We start from the raw sequence: 20,379 nt of genomic DNA, 5'->3' as shown, positions 1-20,379 counted from the left end.
TGAATGATGTAGGATGCTTTTTCCGGCACTGACTGTGGCCAAGTGGAGGGTGGCTTTCATCCAGGTGATTAACATTTAAGTCAGCCTCCGGTACCGCGCTACCCTACACATCACTATGTCCAGCGGCCAGACCTACAGATTTGAAGATCCTGATCAGACTCTGGAATTTGTCGACAAGAGACTCAAGAAGAATCTGGTTGCCATTCTCTATAGGATGGCTACAGTATTGACTGTATGCTGACTGTTAAGTTTTATTGCTCCATTCAGAACTTATTCCTGCTATTTTCAGTTTTCATTTTCCTCTCTGTTAGTCTCTGCTTAGGGGGATGTTTCTGGCTCTGGAGAATGTAGGGCTTTTGAACTTTTTTAAGACATTTTTAACCCATGGCCTTTTTTTTTCTGTTTATCACTTTATTTATTTTTATTTGGGACAGATTTATATTCACACTCACTGAGGTTGTTTAGTAGTGTAGTTAAGCTGCTGGTAATGCCAGGTTTTATTTCAATGTGGGGTGAGGTAGCCTGCATCACAGTTTTGATGCTTCTGCTGGGTGAGAAGGAAGGTTCAGTGTGGTGTTCATATCTGGGGGGCTTGATAATTTGGGCAGTTTTTCGGGGTAATGGTTTATCAGAATCAGGATCAGAAAAAACTTTATTTATCCCCAAAGGGTAATTAGGAGGGCGAAGAGCGGTACATAAAATAAAATTGTAAAACAGCAGATAAGGTATGACAAAGAAATAAATAAAATAAATAAAGTGAGGCATGGTTAAAATAAATAAATAAATAAATAAATAAATAAAAATAATTTAAAGTGACATTGTAGTTAAAGTGTCAAAGTATTGCACAAGAGGTAGTATTGCACATGTGATATTGTGTTACACTCAAGTGTAACACAGGAGGACTTAAGTTATTGTGACTGTCGTAAAGTTCGAGTTCAGGAGGAGAATAACATTGGGAACAAAGGTTGCTCTCCTCCTCTGGGTCTTACAGGCCAGACATCGGAACCTGCGACCAGACGGCATCAGCTCAAATGCTGGAAACAGAGCATGGGTTGAGTCTTTGAGAATTCGACGAGCCAGGCCGCTAGCCTGCTGCTCGTACACAGTGCTCAGTTGGCGAGCAGGGAGTCCAATAATCTTAGAACACACCTTGACAATGTTATGCAGGCGGTTCCTATCCTGAACAGTTACAGAGTGATACCAGCAACGTATGGAGAAAGTTAAAACACTTTCAATGAATGTGTAATAGAATGTCAGCAAAATGTTCTTACTAACAGAAAAAGAGTTCAGTTTCCTTAGTAGGTACATCCTCTGGTGGCACTTCCTCAGGATCCCTTCGGTGTTGGAAGAGAAACTCAGTTGGCAGTCCAGAATGGTTCCCAGGTATTTGTATTCCTCAACTGTCTCGACCGGAGAACCATGGATCATAGTGGTGACAGCTGCTGCCAGTTCCCTTTGGCTGCTGGAGAAGGTCACCGCCATCTCCTTCATTTTGCTGACATTCAGCTCCAGGCAGGAAGAGTCACACCACTCTACAAACTGCTGCAGAGCGGATCCATGGTGGAGGGAGGGACCAGACAGGAGGGACAGGAGAACTGTGTCATCAGCAAACTTCACCAGGTGACAGTCAGGGTGTGTTGATCTGCACTCGTGGGTGTACAGAATGAAGAGCAGTGGAGAAAACACACAGCCTTGACGGGTGCCAGTGGAGGTGGTGAGGAGATCAGACAGGTTATTGTTAATCCGGACTCGCTGGGTTCGGTTGGTCAGAAAGTCCAGGATCCAGAGAATGAGCTGGCTGCTCAAGTTGAAGTTCTGCTGGAGTCTCTCTGCCGGGATGTGCGGTTGCAGGGTGTTAAAGGCAGAGGAGAAGTCAGCAAACAGGAGTCTGGCGGAGCTGTGGGGAAGCTCCAGGTGTCTGTGGATGGTGTCGATGATGAAGGCTTTGGCATTGTCGACACCTTTGTGGCTTTAATATGCAAATTAGAGCGGGTCGAGTTGTGTTAGCCTTGGATCTCTTTAGAGCCCTCATTACGTCCGTGGTGAGGAAAGGTGAGGAAATGCAGGGGACATTGCGGTCGTCAGGTATGAGGGTGGATCTGATGTCCTCTAGCTGGGTGGAGATGTTGGTCTCAAATCTGGAGAAGAAAGAATTGAGGTCATTGGGGAGAGATGCTGGTGTGCTGCCGGGGATGTTAACAGGGTTGTCACTGATGGGAAGGTTAACAGCCGCCATTCTCTTTAGGCCCTGCCAAGCTGAGCAGAGGTTTCCATGAGAAAACTTGTCTTCCATCTTGTTCTTGTAGTTGAGCTTGGCAATCTTAATGGCCCTCTTGACTTCTTTATTAACCTCCCTTTTCTCAATTTCTGATTCAGAGAAGAAGATCCGTTTCTTTTTGTTGATAATAGTTTTAAGCTCCTTGGTGACCCAGGGTTTATTGTTAGGGAAGATGGTGACAGTCTTGGTGGGAATGATGTTTTCCTCACAGATGTCGATGTGTGAAGAGATGACATCCACCTGTTCGTTTAGGTCATCAGAAGAGGAAAGGAGGTTGGTCCAGTTAGTAGACTCGAAGCATCCCTGGAGGATGGCTATACTCTTGTTAGTCCACTGCTTGATGGTCTTGGTAACCTTCTTAATTTTCCTGATGACTGGGGTGTAGGTAGGAGCGAGCAGGATGGTGGGGTGATCAGCTGAGCTGAGTGTCTTTCCCAGACGGGTGGAGCAGTGGATGTATTGTTCAAAGCCTTTCAGAGATTTTCCAGGGTTACAGTGATTAAAATCTCTAAGAATGAATTTGGGGGAGTCAGGGAATAAATGTTCAAATTTGTCCAGGGAGCTCTTGATGAGATCAGTTGCTGAGGTGGAGTTAGCTTTGGGGTGTATGTAAATCAGGACAAAGGAGAGTTGAGGGAACTCTCTGGGAAGGTAAAAAGGACGAAGAGACAGAGCCAGGAGCTCAATGTCTGGGATGCACAGCTTCTCTCTGTCAACCACAGTGACCTTTGCTTCTTTTCAGATGTATGGAGTGGATGTATTGGCCTTTTTTGTGCAGTTTTTTTTTTTTTTTTTTTTTTTTAAACACACATGGCCCTTTAATGGCCCAGGTTAAGAAAACGCTGTCTAATGTGGGTGGGCATGTTAGATTTGTGAGTTTAAACTGTAAGGACATAAATAATCATCAAGCATCAAGCATAGTACTGCATTACCTAGCCACTTTGATGCTCATTTAATATTCTTGCAGGAAACCCATTTAAAAGAGATGGATAGTGTTATACTGAAGAAGAGCTGGGTCGGGAAAATATACCACTCTTCAATGATGTGACCTATGTGACTGACTGCTGGCTGAATCCTTCCTTGGATCGTTCTTCCACGACCTCAGCTGTTCAGTCTAAATTGACCAAAGTGATTTATGAATGAGTTTAATGTTGTTGACCCTTGGCATTTTTTAAATCTGAATAAAAGGAAATACTAATTTCTCTCACATATTCACCATACATGTACGGTCCCTTCCAAAAGTATTGGAACAGCAAGGCAAATCCCCTTGTTTTTGTTGTTCACTGAAGACATTTGGGTTTAAGATCAAAAGATGAGTGTGAGACAAGAGTTCAGAATGTCAACTGTTATTTCCTGGTATTTACATCTTGATGTGTTAAACAACTCGGGATATATCAACATTTGTATTATACCACATCATTAGGTGTCTATCCACCCTTTGTTTGAACCCACGCTCTGGGTTGTTCCTGTCTGCCCATGGGGGCGTCGTTCCTTGAGTCCCTCTGGCCTTGGGTAGGTAGGCATTCTGCACCTTGGTGTGGGGGCCTCTCTGCCCGGGTCGGGGTGATCTCCCCAGCGATGCCCCTCTGGTCTAAGGGCTGGGACCCCTTCTTCCGTGCCTCAAGCCTCGGTGTCCTACCCTGTCTTCCTGACAATTCTTAGTGCATACCGGTGTGACTGAGGACATGTGTGTGCCTGTCTATGTGCTGTGTGTGTGCGTGTATCTATGCATGTGTTGTGTGTATGTGTGTGTGTTTATGTCTGTGTGTGTGTTTATGTCTTTGTATGTCTTGATGTAATGTTTTATACTCTTATTTTGTTTTTTTTATGTAAAGCACTTTGGGTTGCTTTTAAGTATGAAAAGTGCTATATTAAGTTTGCATTTCTTGTTAAAGAGGATAAACCAACATTAAGACCAGAGAGCTGTCTATGGGAGAAAAGCAAGCCATTTTCAAGCTGATAAAAGAAGAAAAATCAATCAGAGCCATTGGACAAACATTGGGCATAGCAAGCACAACAATTTGGAATGTCCTGAATAAGAAAGAAACTACTGGTGTACTGAGCATCAGACTTCGAACAGGTCAGCCAAGGAAAACAACAGTGGTTGATGGCAGAAATATTGCGAGAACTGTGAAGAAAACCCCCAAAACATCAGTAAGTGACATCACCACAGTGCAGGGGGTGAAGGTATCACAATCCGTTGTTCTCGACTCCGAGAGCAGAAATATAGAGGCCATACCAAAAGATGCAAACCACTCATCAGTAGTAAGAATCAGAAGGCCAGATTGAAATTTGCAAAGAAGTACAGAGATGAACCACAAAAGTTCTGGAACATAATATTATGGACTGATGAGACCAAGATTAATCTTTCTTAAAGTGATGGAAAGGCTAAAGTGTGGAGAAAGAAATGAACTGCTTATGATCCGAAGCATACAAGCTCATCTGTGGAGCATGGTGGAGGTAATGGCTTGGACATGCATGGCCGCTTCTGGAAAAGGCTCATTAATATTTATTGATGATGTAACTGATGATGGTAACAGCAGAATGAATTCCGAAGTGTACAGAAACATTTTGGCTGCCAATCTACAGAGAAATGCATCCAAACTAATCAGGAGGAATTTTATCATGCAGCAGGACAATGACCCAAAGCACACTGCCAACAAAACAAAGGGCTTCATCAGGGGAAAAAAGTGGAAGGTTTTAGACTAGCCAAGTCAATCACGTGAGCTTAACCCAACTGAGCATGAATTTCACCTCCTGAAGAGGAGACTGAAGGGAGAAACCTCCCGAAACAAACAAGAACTGAAAGAAGCTGCAGTAAAAGCCTTGAATAGTATCACAAATGAAGAATGCAACAGTTTGGTGGGTCGCAGGTTTGACACATTCATTGCAAGCAAGGGTTATGCCACCAAATACTAAATGTTATTTACTTTAAGATTATTTGTTCCACTACTTTTGCTCACCTCAAAATGCTGTGGTGTAATACAAACAGTGATATATCCTATATCTAGATGTAAATACCAGGACACTCTTGTCTCATACTCATCTTTTGATCTTAAATCCAAATGTCTTCAGTAAACAACAAAAACAGGGGAATTTTCCTTGCTGTTCCAATGCTTTTGGAAGGGACTGTAATTCATATTTCCAGCCGTGTGTCACGCCCCACCTTTCATGTCTCCATTCCCCACCAGTGGGGCATGCCCCACACTTTGAGAAGCACTGGCCTATGGTAAGAGGTGAAATGTCTTGCCTCTCCTCTTCAGCCTCCTCACCCATGCAGCCAGATTCAACTCCAGCCACATCGTCAAGCTTGCTGATGACATGACTGTGGTAGCAGACATAACGTCTCTCTCAATGTGGAGAAGACCAAAGAAGTTGTGATAGGCTTATAATGATTCTTTGAGAGCTGTATCCATGAAGTCATGTCCATCACTAAAGACTTCCAACATCCCTCCCATCACATCTTCCTCCTACTGCCCTCAGGGAGAAGATACGCAAGCATCAACTGTAGAATATCCAAGCTGAACAGCTTCTTTCCTTTGGCGGCCAGGATGATTGACGGACTGTCTCCCCTCCCTAAACATACATCCTCACTCACCCCCGTCTGACAGTTAAACCACAGATGAGAAACAATATTTTGTTGTTCTCTGCGTACGCAAGTACACAGTGATAATGACAATTAAAATAATCCTGAATCTTCTTGCACACCAAACCCGCTCATCCATCCACCTGGGACAGAAAGCGGCCATCCCCAAACTGTTCCCACAAAGTTAGGAGTATATAATTGTCATTCAGTGTTTTTTTCCCTGGAGCTAAGTGGCTAAGCCCAGCTCCTGAAAAACGACCCCACACCACCTTTCTCCTGGTAACCACCAAAGCCAGATTCATCCATGAGACTGTGAGAGCACACGTCTCCACTGCTATCGAGTCCAGTAGCGGTGTGCTTTACACCACTGCTCCGATGCTTTGCATTGCACTTGGTGATATATGGCTTTGGTGCAGCTGCATGGCCATGTAAACCCATTCCATGAAACTTTCCAAAGCACTGTTCTTGAGCTAATCTGAGGGCCACATGAAGTTTAGAGGTCTCTGCAGAAAGTTGGCACTATGCACCTCAGCCCCCGCTGACCTCACTGTGTCATTTTGCATGACCTTCCAATTCGTGGCTGAGTTGCTGTCATTCCCAATCACTTCCACTTTGCTATAATACTACTGACAGTTGACAGTGGAATATTTAGTAGCAAAGGAAATTTCACAAATGGACTTGCACAGTTGGTATCCTATCACAGTACCACACTGGAATTTACTGATCTCCTAAGAGCAACCCATCCTTTCACAAATATTTGTGGAAGCAGTGTGCATGCCTAAGGGCTTGATTTTATACACCTGTGGCCATGGAGCTGATTGGAACACCTGAATTCAGTTATTGGGATGAGTAAGTGAAAACTTTTGTCAATGGAATGTGTATTGGGCACAGACATTTAACATATAAATATTCCTCAAAATTCACCTGTCGATTAAAGTAAAGGGTACATTTCTGGGATGTTCTTTTAAGAGCTACAGCAAAGCAGCCAGCTATTATTTGCATTTAAAATTATAAAAATGGACCAAAACCTCAAACATGGCAATGTCATTAACAGTGGGGTAGCTTGTAAATAGATGTCCTCTTCTCATAAGAGAAACTGCAGCTTGTGGGATTTATGACTTAAAACTGCTCAGATGGCTACTACTTGTCTGAGCTTCTAGTCTATTTAACAGGGTTATGGGGAAAAAAAACAACTAAACAAAAGAAAAATGTTCAAGCTAATTTGAACCATTTACCATTTGCAGGGATACATCTACATCAGTGATAAGCCACTCTCCCTGCAGCAGTTACGATACATCTGTGGAGGCTCGAATCCAGAAGGAAGAAGAGGAAATTCTTATGGCTAATCGTCGTTGTCTGGACATGGAAAGCAGGTATAGCAAATATACATACATATTCCCTGACACCTGGTCACGGAAATATCAACTAACCTTTGGGTGTTTATCGACTTTCCGACCTACAGAAGGTTTCCGTGTTTTCTCTTCTGAAAGTCACATGGTATTGGCTGTAAACTTTTGGAAGCTATCTATCATAGCTGACAGCCACAAATTCACTGTAGACCGACTGTATCCAAGACAGATGGCACGCACTGGTTGACATGTTAGAGCACACACTAATGGTTTCATATCAAACTCACGTTTACTTGTTGAGATTATGTGTTTGTCAAGTTAGTTAGTTTGGTTGAAAGATGTGAGATGAACAACATGACAGAAAACTAATCTGCTCTTTAATATTTTGGTTGATTGATGTCCTTATCCATGTCACTAGCTTCGATGGTGCAGGAAGCTTCTCAGTTCTAAAAGTAGCAGTTTGTTCCTTGGTCTGGGTCAACTGTGAAATGAATATACTTAGTCTCATTATCTCACAGTAACTGCGGTTCCATTTGACACTTCATTATCCAGGATAAAGAATCTCCATGCACAAATCATTGAGAAAGATGCCATGATCAAGGTGCTCCACCAGCGCTCTAAGAAGGAGCCTGTCAAGTCAGATACACCATCTGTCATGAGGCCTTCGAAGTCCCTTATGTCCATCTCCAACACTGGTGGTTCAGGACTGCTCCCCCACAGCCTTGGACTCAGTGGTTCATCAATCACAGAAGAACGCAAGGACATTAACTGGAAGGGCAGTCTTGGTAAGAACCAACAGTCCTTCGTTTTAATTTTAATGTAGAGGATTTAATTGTGTGTGAGAAAACTGAAGGAAAGTTGGAGGTGAGAAATAATTTGTAACAACTGTAAATGTCAGTCTTTTTGAACAGCATTTCTCTTGTTCCTCTAGGGGTGCTGCTGGGTCCTGAGTTTCGCTCAGACACTCAACGGACAGAGTCAATCTCATCATCTCCCTCTCCAGTTCTTCCATCAACCCCGATGACTGCGGGTCACTCAAAGACAAGCAGCAGGGACAGCTGCACGCAAACTGAAAAGGGTCAGAGTCAGGACACCAGCAAGCCCAGCACTCCAGCACTGCAAAGCATGACACTGCCAGCTCGCCTGTCCAGCCCCAGCCCTATCTACATCCCTGACCGCATAGCAGGTCAGCTTACACTGTCAGAAATTCAGAAATGCCACACTGCCACTATTTGGAGGTCTTGTATCAGGAAAGTGTTACCTACGTCAGTATTTTATTGAAAGCATATCTACAGTTTATATTCAGAGCCAATCCACCATTTTTGCACCATTCATAATTTTACAATTCTACATAAAAATAACTTGAAACATCAGCATATACAGTTCAGAAAGTACCATATGCAATCCAGAGAGTAGACAAAGAGAACCCAATCAAATTAATGAAACAGATAAATTATACTGGTGCATTTATTTGTTCAAGAAAATTAATTATTTGTACATATCTGAAATGGTAAGCGTATATAAAAACTTTTTTCAGTGTGGGCCGCAATAACAGTAAACATTTGCGTAACAGATAGAGTCTTCAAAATAGCCATCTTTGCTTTCATTGCTGCTTTTGGATTGCACACTCTTGCCATTCTCTTGATGAGCTTAATGAGGTCACCTGAAATGCTTTTCCAACAGTCTTGAAGGAGTTCCCAGAGATGCTAAGCTCGTGTTGGTCCTTTTCCCTTCACTCTGTGGGCCATCTCATCCCAAACCATCTTGATTGGGTTTAGGTCAGGTGACTGTAGAGGCCAGATCATCTGGTGCAGCACTCCACCACTCCCCTTCTTGGTCAAATAGCCCTTACACAGCCTGAGGGTGCGTTTGGTGTCACTGTCCTGTTGAAAATGAATCCAATTCAGATGAGATGGCATGTTGCTGTAGTATGCCTTCAAATTTGAGTAAATCCCCTACAATGTCACCAGCAAAGCAACCCCACACCATCATACCTCCACCTCCATGCTTCACAGTGAAAACTATCTGACGCTTTTCTGTGTCGCACAAACACACGTCGGGTGGAACCAAACATCTCAAATTTGGACTCAGCAGACCAAAGTACAGATGTCCACTTATGTACATCCCTTGTGTTTCTTGGCCAAAACAATTCTCTTCTGCTTGTTATTATTTCCTTACTAGTGGTTTCTATTCGATTCAACCATAAAGGCAACTCCATGTAGGGACATATAAAAAGTTTTTTTATTTTCTGGACTGAATGACCTTCAGTCCTTAACCCTTATGCCCTCCTCAAATTTAATACCCTCTGGACACCTTTGTGTCAAAAATGTACACGCATAAAGAAACCGCCATAAAATCCTTTTACTTCAATATTATTTTCAATTTTTTTTTTTCATGAACCACTTAAACAACTTCAGACCTGCACAAAACTACCAAAATTTCAAGAGTTTTCAGGATTTTAACCCTTTAAGTGCCTGACTGAAAATATGAAGTTTTAAAAGTGTTTTTTTTTTTTTTTTTGTATTTTAGAAAAAAAAAATATTATGAAATAAACAGTAGGATGATAGGGATTTGATGATAATTGGATTCTTGTATATGTCAAGGATTAGCAATAAAATTGATTTAATTGCATCATTATTTTGTATGTAGTGTCATATTTAAAAAAAAATTTGCACCCTCTGGACGCTTTCGTGAAAAATGTGCAAAAAAGAATCAAAAAATCCTCATACATCAATATTTTTGAGCCCCCATAAATCCCCCATAGTCCCCCATAAATCACTGAAACAACTTCAGACCTCAAAACGTCCAATATTTGAATAATTGTCAGTATTTTAACCTTTTAACCCTTTTAATGCCAGTCTGAAAATTCCACATTTTAAATGTTTTTTACAAAAAAAAAACTTAATTATTTTCCATAAAATAAACAGTAGGTGGATGGGACTTTGGTGGTAATTACAGTCTTGGATATATCAAATATAAGCAATGAAACAGATTGATTGTATTAGTATTTTTATGCAGTGTCAGACACTCCCTCTAGACACCTTCGTGTGTCTCATAGACTTCCATTATAACCACATTTTTTAATCTGGTTGCCATTCCAATATTAAACCATACTTTCTTGATGTTAACATTTAATTTAGAAGAAAACTAGGGATTCAGTATATTTACAGTTTGCACAATAGATGTTCACATTGATGAATCAGATTTTGACGTTGAAGTTGTTTCACCATATAAAATGGTAGAAATAAAAGAATTTCATGCAAGAGTCATTAATAACATCCCTCCAAGGAAGATGTTCTTTATCAACAATGAAATGATCTGTTCATGCTACACACTGTCACTCTTACACACGCACACAAAACCACACACACAAACTAACACACACACTTGGGGCCGCTGTTCGTCATGTGACTCCTTTATAATAAATGGGAAATTTACAAGAAATTCATGCATCGACCTACAATGAGAAAACGATTGAATCTGATCAAATACAGTAAAACTGTCAAATATCACTAGTTTAATTCTAAATGAAATGTTGACATCACAGAATGCATGGTTATATATTAGAATGGCAGTCAGATTAAAAAGTGTTGTTATAATGGAAGTCCACGGGGGATTTTTGGCCATGAAGGGGTCCAGAGGGAGTGTCTGACCCTACATAAAAAATTACTAATGCAATCAAATCAGTTATTGCTAATCTTTGACATATCTAAGACTCTAATTACCATGAAACTTGATAATTTCAGACTGGCATTTAAAGTGTTTAAATCCTGAAAATGATTGAAATTTTTGGTAGTTTTGAGCAGGTCTGAAGTTGTTTAAGTGATTTATGAAAAGAAGGCTGAAAAAATACAGATGTATGAGGATTTTATGATTCTTTTTTGCATGTGCCACAAAGGTGTCCAGAGGGTGCAAAATGCATCATGAGATTATAAATGACGTGAGAGTAAAAGGATTTCAAAATTTGGAGAAGAGAGAAGAGAAAGAGACGAGTTCCTACAGAAATTCAAGCCACAAGCTGTAACATAGCCTAAGTGAAAAAATAAATGAAAAAATAAATAAAAAAAATAAAATAAAAATAAAAATGCCCGAAGGCATAAGAGCTGAAGTTAATAATGGACTGTTCTTTCTCTTTGCTCAGTTGATAGGTAAGTGAATTCTAACAGTTGTCAAATAGAGATGCCTGCTGTGTACCAACCTGACTTCTGCACAACACAACTGATGGTCCCAACCCCATTAAGAAGGCAAGAAATTCCACAAATGAACTTGTGGTACACTTTTGAAGTGATTGAGAGAATCACATTGAATCTCACTGAGAGAAGGCCAATGGTCTGCAGCACTGTCAACAAAGCAAATGTTGGCTGCTTTGAGGAATCTAAAATATTAAACATAATATGGTTATTTAACATTTTTTTCTTTGCTACATACTATTTGGAATATTCCATATACATTGCTTCATATATTTGATGTCTTCAGTAGTAAAAATAAATAAAAAACAATGAATGAGAAGGTGTGTACAAATGTTTGAACACTGCTCAAAACAGTAAAAGGAACACTTTGAAAACACATGATGTGGCGTCGATTTATGACATTGTTTCATAGAAAAGAAAATGCTATCAACCTACAGAAGACTGCATTCAAAGACACCCTGAAAATCAATGTGAAAAAATTACGCGGCAGCCTAGTCCATTTCGCTTTAACTTTATTGCAGCAAATGGAAATGGTATTCAGACGTTGGTATGTCCCACACATGCGTGTATGCATACCTGACAATGTTTCCTAATGAGATGACGGATGGTGTCCTGGGCTATCTCTTCTGGACCACCGGATCACTGATGTTCTGGACACTCTGAGATACAACCTGGCAATTTAGGTCAGACAAGTGGTGGCCAGTCAGTTGTATCAGTGTCTTCATCCACTTGGAACTGCCTGCATACTATACACATGAGGCTGGGCATTTTTGTGTGAATCTAGGACCCATTGCACCAGCATAGGGTCTGCAATAATTCCAAGATATTACGTTAACTAATGACGGTCAAGGAGCCATTGTCTAGTCTGTAGTGGTTGGCGCATCCCTCCAAGGATATGCCTCCTCAGACAATCACTAACCCATCACCAAAACTGGTTATGCTGAACAGGTAGCATAACTTTCTCTATAGCTTCTCCAGATCCTTTCACATCTGCCACATGTGCTCGGGGTGTACCTGCTCTCATCTAAAAAGCACAAGGTGCCAGTGGTGGACCTGTCAATTCTGGTGTTCTATGGCAATTGTCAGTTGAGTTCCATGGTGCGGGTGAGTGAGCACAGAGACCACTAGAGGACACTGGGCCCTTAAGCCACCCTCATGAATTCTGTTTATTATTGTTTGGTCAGTGACATTCATACCAGTCGCCTGGTGGAGGTCATTTTGTAGAGCTTGCTTGCACAAAGGAGCAGATACCTGCTGGTCCTGCTGATGGATCGAGGGCCTTCTACAATCTTGTCCATCTCTCCTGGAGTGCCTGTCTCTTGGAATCTCTTGAGACAATGTTGGGAGACTTGGCAAACCTTCTGGCAATGGTACATTTGGCTGTCTTTGCAACCTCAGTATGGTCCAGGTATCAAATCATGCTACCAGTATTGACACTGTCACTACTTTTGTATTTGGCTAGAATCAAACATTCAGAAAATGTGACAAGGGAAAAATTTCAATGGCCTTCACCTGTAAAACTATTTCTCCTGTGTTGTGTCATGTTGCTTCTTTTTCACACCAATGCAGCAGATTTTTTTGAGTAGTGTGCATTTGTGTGTCTGTCTGATCATCTCATCATTTGATTATCTCTGTGTAGATGTACCAGTAATTCACAGCAGCAGTGCGGACCGAAGGCTCCCACTCCAGTCCCATTTACAGCATCAGGCTCCTCCTCCAGCCCCATCAATGCATCAGGAGTTGGACACAGATATTGTGGAGATCCTCATCTGAACCAATGACCACTGTACAACACGTCATACAAAATGAGTGACAACACAAGAATAGCACACATTCCTGTTTCATACTGCTAACCTGTAGCTTTGTGTTGACAGACCTATATTTCTGGGTGGTTCATAGTTGTACTTCCAACTTGAGTGTATTTTTCAATATTACCTTCATTCTTCACTAAAACATTGTTTATCACCTTTGTAGGAAAACTCAACAAAGTTAGCTTAGATTTTTGTTATCTGAACCAGTTTTGCAAAACTGCTGTGTAAATTCTGCTATTTTTGGGAGCTGTGGAGTAATGCTTAGAGATGCAGCTTGGGACCAAATCATCCCGATTTTCTTCTCCCCACGTCCATGCCAGAGGTGCTCTGAGCAAGGACCTGGCACCCAAATTGCCCCCCGGGTGCGACCCCCCTTGAGGCTGCAGCCTACTACTCTGACTGCACACAGTACTGTGTAAATGAATGGATGGGTCAAATAGCAGTGGGATCAATACATTATTATTATTATTATTATTATTATTATTATTATTATTATTATTATTATTATTATTATTATTATTATTGTTATTGAAAGTTGAAATCTCTCCTCACTGATGCTGCTGTTAAATCTGCATCTACTTTCACTCCTGTAAGAGAAGCACTTTGAAGGCATACATAGATGATATACATAGAGACAGCTAGCACACCCTGGTTGCATTATAACAGTGGCTGGAGTCACTCTTAGCAGAGGGCCTTAATCATTCCTTCATAAAAACTTCATGTCTTTGAAGAACAAGTTCAAAGTGTGTTTTAGTAGTAGTATCATCAGGTCAAGGTCAGAAATGCAGTGCATATGTCACAAGTGACAAGTATGTTGTGAATGCACTTTCTTTTCAATTCCTGTCTTTCATCTTGCTGGTTAATGAACAAACATGTCAGGTTTGATTTGAAATAACAACAGACTAGAAGGGTTATCAGCTTAGATGCTATGGCACCCTTCATATCAGGTTGTGACAGTTTTGCATTACTTTATATACAGTTAAGTGTTTGGCTTTGACTGTGAATATTTTTCATTTGATTGGACAGTCTCAAAACTCACCATCATAGAATCTTGACCAAAGATAAAAGAATGGATTTGTATTCACCCTGTAAAAATGATTCTTGTTTAAATGAATGTTAAATAAGAGATACATTTACATGTCACTTGAAATAACCTTCACGTGGGTCAAGATAACTAAGGTAACCATGTTTAGAATCAAATGTCTCTATTCATATCAGTAAATTGGCATGCAAATGTATGATATAGTTAAATAGGGCGTACATAATACTATATTATAACTATATGTGTGTATGATGTCATGTGTTGGTCATGCAGCCATTTCTAGGTTGTGGAAGCAGCTAATAGAAAATTCCATCCATAAATCAGGCCATAAAGTCAAAAATATCTGAGCCTGTTTCTGTGATTTATGTTTTTAAATTTCCAATAAAGAAAATCCAAAAATGTTAGACCAAAGATAAATGATGACCAGTAATTTATTAGAACTTCATCCCAGTAATAATATAATTAGGAATGCACTGTGTGTTGTAAGTGAATATATCAGACAAGTTAAGCACCAAGAGCTAACCTCACTGGTCAAAATGATTTTTTATTGTAGAAATCTGACATCCTTGTGCCAAATATATTGAAAATCAAGTTGCTTTTCTCCCTGGTAAAGAAAATGCAGTGGGTTGGATGTTTTATAATTTGAAAACTAATCTTCAATCTTAAACTAATCCGTTGTAAGGCACCAACAAACAGACTGCAGAAGGAGCTCAGACGTCTCTAATCAGTGTTACAGTACTTCTCTACTTTGAAAGAAAAGCATTTATTCACACATAAGTTGGAACCAGTCAATACAGTATTTCACATACTGTATATACTTAAAAATTACTTCAACAAAAGGGTTGTTGTCAGTCAATGGATTGTTTCAACACAACCACAGTCCCTACAACACACGTGTCAAAATTGTTGTCTATAAATAAACTGCTTTTTCCATTTTTCTTTGAAACTAATGATGCAGGTTTTTTTTCACACTTCTGCTGTGTGCCCATTTCAAATTAGTTTTTTCTGTTCATGCCTAATGCTGCCAGATTAGTTTCTATACCATGTAAAAACTTTGAAAGGAAACATTTTGTTACGTGAGAGATCTTTGTCTTCATCATCCCCCCTGAGAGCTCAAATGGCCCACTTGCACCAGACTGTCTCCCCAGTTAACACAAACTGGAGTATATACTTTTTGTATACAGTACTGGTCAAACGTTTTAGATCAACGCACAGTATTCTCTGGTATAGCTGCTCAAGGCTTCATCCTACAGCAAGATAATGACCCAAAACTTTAGTCCAAGCTATACCAGAACTACCTCAGAATAAAAACAAAATGGAAAGCTTGAAAACATGGAGTGGATGGCCCAGTCTCTAGACTTTAACCCCATGGAGCTGGTTTGTGATGAGCTGGACAGAAGAAAAATATGTGATTTCCATTTTAGAAAGAAATAATGTTACAAGTGAGTTCACTTGTCAAATCAGCTGAAGATTGTTTGATGAGTTGAAATTCATATATATTTTTGGAATATTATATTGATTCCATGATTTTTATTTTTTAACTTCAGTTTTTTTTTATTTGATCCATGCTTTCATTCCAGAGTAAAATGAGACATTAAACTGCATACATTTCAATACAAAAAACTTTTGACCGGTAGTGTATGTGAAACCATGAAGCCATTTTTTTAACTCCTACTTAACATTCTATGTCTTTACTGCTTCTCTTCTCTTGCAATTTGAGTGTCTTGCTAAGCTCAGTCACTAAAGGCAATATTGTAAAGATATTGTTCAGTTATTAACTTAAGTAGTAATCCATTTTCCTGAATGTACAAACTCTTTTCTAATAATGTGACAAGACTATTTAAAATCAATTAAAACAGAAGAACTCACTGTAAACACAGTAAAATGCCAATATCTGCATGATGATTATTGTTTAAGGAAATGTTTGTTAAACTTGTTCAGGCTATGTGTTGCTTAATTTCATTTCTCTACAATCACATGCAAGTTAAAGCAGTTTTATATTACTCATCAGGTTTGTTTTAATTCTCGTTCAATAAATAAGTACTATAACATCTGGTTGTTTCTGGTGTTTACCGGTTAATGCAAATTAGTACGATAGAGGGAAAGCACGTGACGTCACAGCAAGCAAAGTCTCCATGGTTACGGCCACTGAGTGGCAAAAAGTGACAGTTAGGCATGGAGATTAAAGGCATTAGTCTAAATAGTAATATAAATTTAAGAAATGGGAAGAGCTGTTGCGCGATTGACTGTAGCAACAAATTTGAAAAGCATATAAAGATATAAAGTAAATGGAACGCTCCATTATTAAGAAACAATTGGAATCCAGGCACAGAAACCTGGTGTTGTGGTTCACATTTAGTGTAAGGTAATATTAATTTATGCCGTATTTTTTGATGAAGTCATACCTTAAGTTATTTCTTAAGTTACATTCTGGAGGACTGTCAGATAAGTTTGTGGATGTTGTAGTTACGGTCGACAATAACTATTTCAGTTCCAACAATAAATAATAATAAAACAATAAAACAATAAATGGAATGTTTGATTACTCCTCGTCATCCTTTTAACATCCGGTTGGATACTACAGTATTGTATAGCAATCGTTACTTCTCAATAAAGCTCTTAGCGTTAGCTTCTTTTATTTAGCTACATTTATTATAATGAAATGACCTTAAACTTACTGAAATGGAGGCTAATTCACTTTCCCATTTTTGGCCAAAAAAAGGATTTTTTCACTCATTTTTTGACCATAATTTTTACTGTGTGATCCCAAATGGCATGATTTTTGCCCAAGAAACTTAATTTTATGTAAACTTTCAAAATTTGCTTTTGGAATTTTTCCAAGGTCATTAACGCACTCTGTGCACACTGTAAAAAAAAAAACTATTGTTTTTACAGGAAAACGCTGGCAGCTGTGGTTACCAGAGAAACCCTGTAAAAAATACAGCCGTACAGTGGATAATTTTACGGTCAAAATATGTTAATTGATTTACAGTGATTTAAATTACATCTGAATCACATTAAAAAACTGTTAAGTCTACAAAAAGAATGTGTTCATTTCACATAACAGTGATGTATATAAATAGACCATTTCCTGTATTTTTTTTTACATGTAATAGTTGCTTATTGTGCATCAATAAATGATCAATTTAAGAGGGAAATATCAAATAAAAAACTAATTTAAACTGGTAGAACAACAGTAAAACTTTTCATTTTAAATGGAGCTGTTCTGTATATCATACATGAAATCTATTCATAATATACTGTATTTTTTATGTTTTAATAATCAAGTTATTATGTAAAATTTACATATAAACCTGCAAAATTATTTATACTACTCGTACACCAAAACATACAAAAATACATCATGAGAAAAAACGAGAGGAAAATACCACTTTTGGAATATTTATTTAACAGCCATCATCAATAGTTTCAATTGGATGATTTTTCTTCTTTTTAATACAACATGCAAAGAAGGAACATGTAATGGATGTTTTACTGAATACAGGTTGAAACACTGAACAACAACAACAACTGACATTTCTTGTCTGTAATGTTCAACAGTATACAGTAGGGTTTTTTTTAACATATACAACATGCAAAGAAGGAACAAGTAATGGATGTTTTGACTGAATACAGGTTGAAACACTGAACAACAACTGACATTTCTTGTCTGGAATGTTCAACAGTATACAGTAGTTTTTTTGTAACATATACAACATGTAAAGAACATTAAATTTTTTTTTGTTTTATTTAACCTACTGAACTTCCTACTGAAGTTCCACAGACAGAGTCCACATTTAGGCTCAACGCCACTCGTGATCGGCAAGTTCCTGTATCAGGGTGAGGACTCGTGGGTTCACGCTGAAAGGACGCTTGTTGTTTTTATTCTCTACTTTGGTTCCTTTTTCTGGATTTATCGAGAAAAAGCACCTGTAGAATAAAAGCACATTAAGCATTTTCTTCTTGCAAGTCTTTTGTTCTGGGAAGACTGTTTGTCTCACTGTTAGTACTTTTTTCCATTACTGTGAGCTATGCGACGCCATGAAGGTCAATGTGAAAAGTTGGCGCTGAAAAAATGGGCGCTACTCAGTAGTATTAACAGGTAAAAACAACCAATCATGTAAACAAACCTTTGCAGACTTTGGATTTTGATTGGATAGGGTTTAGTGATGAATGTAAAAGGCATATTTCATTTGGTTATCTCATAACTACAAAACCTTCGTCCTGGAGGAACGATATTTGAATGGACCTGCACCAAAGGGTTACGACCAGGAACTCAGAGCCAGACTCCAGGGCCCAGAGTCCCAGGTCAGAGAAATGAGCAAGCCATGTTTACTCACCGTTGAAGAAACTCCAGAGTTGAAGCCAGCTCAGATGGATAGTGGATATTAAAACAGTAGTAGCTCCCGAACATGAGGCACAATGCAGGGATGAAGGAGGAGATGTTTGTGTTGGTAAGGTTTCGATCCAGACACAGCATATACCTTGTTGAGGAATAGCAGGACTGTCCTATTAACAAAATATTTAACAGGTTATATTAATAAGTGCTGGATTCACAGGACAAATTCTATAAACAGTGCAAATAATAATAATAAAAAAAAAATAGACTTACCACAGACAATAACAGCGGGTGTCAGAGGCACTTGCTCCAGTTGGACCTCCTCTGCCAGACACGTATCTTCGACATGGAAGAACATGAACTCTTCCTTCTCATCAAAGTAGCTGAGCAGTAGCAGGACCATCTCTATCACATCATCTGAGCAGCCACTCTGTGGTCCCCGCATCCTCTGAAGCCTTGCATAATTCTGAAGGAACTTCTTGCTCTTGTTGACACAAACTGTGGTCAAGTAGTCGTGAAGCCTTTTTCCCTTCAAATCCAGATTTCGTGTGAATGTCTCTTTGAGGTCAATCCCAGTGAGTTCCATGAAGTGTACTGACATGCCAAGTTCATCAAACAAAAAGGGCCACTCCTCTCTAAGGCATTTGATACTTTTTCCCTGATTGATATGCTGATGCTGTGTGTAAAAAGTGGACTTCATTAGACATTTTACCTCCTCTGGATTGGCATCAGAATTTTGGAACATCATCTTGAGTTTTTCCATCTTTTGCTGCTGGCTTTGTTGAGTTTCTTGAAGTGGCAGAAATTTCACATTCCATCTGATGCAGCCGTAAGTGTCCTGCATTGCTGCTCTCTCTTCTAACGGGATCTCGTCTGTGTGGTCTGAGTCATCCTGATGTTTTCTTTTTCTTATTTTGGGGGTCGAAGAGCGCCTCACATTTTCAATTCTGTTTTGCAATTGTTTTACGAGGGAGTGGTAACCTGCTCCAACAACATCGCCCTCTATTACATCTTTCAGAGATTTGGGATATTTTGCCACCATTTTTTTTGCAACGTCAGTTGAATGCTTTTTACCTACATGAGGGCATTTTTCCATCATCTCAGTTACAACAATACGGACCATTTGCCGCCTCAGTTTTGAGCCTGGCCTTTTTCCCCTCTCCAAAGACTGCATCACTTCCTCAGGAAATTTACTCCATGGAATTTCAAAGTTTTCTTCCCACTGTGTGTCAAGTGTTGGGCTCCTGGAGGAGGTTGATGATGAACTTTGGGGTGAAACAGACTGCGATGACAGCGACTGGATAGGTGAGGCTTCCACAGATGATAGTGAGCTGTTCTCTGGAGTTTGGTCTTTAAATGGCAAAAAAAAAAAAGAAGAAGATAATGATTCAAAGCACAATATTACACAATGTCCATGTCTGCTTTTGATTTTAAATAGTTGTGTGTTGTTTGTACTTACATTTCTGTTTCCAAACGGAAAGAAGCTTTCTGGCTTGTATAGGTCTTAATGCTGTCATCAAATCAGCCTCTGTTACGAAGCGTAGATCGTCATACGTCTCGACTCCAATGGACTGCAAGTGCTCTTCCAGGATATTTTTGTTTACTTCTTCAAGTTCTGGTAGGACTTCCATGATGGCAACATCTAGGAAGGTTTGCTCCAAGTCACTCATATTTGCCTTGAAGAAGAAATGTCACCTTCAAACAGAACAGAAAAAATATACAGTACATACACTTAACAGAGCAGGGAGATGCATCAGCCAACACTTGCATTAATGTCAAACTAT

At 39.5% G+C, this 20,379-nt stretch overlaps 2 protein-coding genes across 9 annotated transcripts in view; one reads left to right on the top strand and one right to left on the bottom strand.

Annotated features, from left to right (window-relative positions):
* The window catches only part of LOC125020698 (angiomotin-like), a 101,386-nt gene extending 85,079 nt beyond the window's left edge, over positions 1-16,307 (top strand). For 5 of the 8 annotated variants that reach the window (XM_047606133.1, XM_047606136.1, XM_047606134.1 and 2 more), the window contains 5 exons: positions 1,330-1,620; positions 7,109-7,237; positions 7,766-7,998; positions 8,145-8,399; positions 13,043-16,307. In XM_047606133.1, the coding sequence (XP_047462089.1) occupies positions 1,330-1,620; positions 7,109-7,237; positions 7,766-7,998; positions 8,145-8,399; positions 13,043-13,176 (1,042 nt within the window). In that variant the 3' untranslated portion in view covers positions 13,177-16,307. Of the gene's footprint in view, positions 1-1,329; positions 1,633-7,108; positions 7,239-7,765; positions 7,999-8,144; positions 8,400-13,042 lie in introns of those variants that run through there. The other 3 variants (XM_047606135.1, XM_047606138.1, XM_047606139.1) reach the window with 3 other exon arrangements.
* A 1,337-nt stretch (positions 16,308-17,644) lies between these two features.
* Positions 17,645-20,379, bottom strand: LOC125021283. Its single transcript, XM_047607278.1, has 4 exons — positions 20,055-20,379; positions 18,869-19,945; positions 18,597-18,765; positions 17,645-18,186 (listed from the first exon to the last, which is right to left on the bottom strand). Exons 1-4 carry the CDS (start codon positions 20,263-20,265, stop codon positions 18,060-18,062), a joined length of 1,584 nt encoding a protein of 527 aa, XP_047463234.1. The 5' UTR covers positions 20,266-20,379; the 3' UTR covers positions 17,645-18,059.

This window comes from Mugil cephalus, chromosome 15, assembly GCF_022458985.1.
Source record: "Mugil cephalus isolate CIBA_MC_2020 chromosome 15, CIBA_Mcephalus_1.1, whole genome shotgun sequence".
NCBI lineage: Eukaryota > Metazoa > Chordata > Actinopteri > Mugiliformes > Mugilidae > Mugil > Mugil cephalus.
Note: the sequence above shows the minus strand (reverse complement) of the source record. Positions and strands in the feature narration are given on the sequence as shown.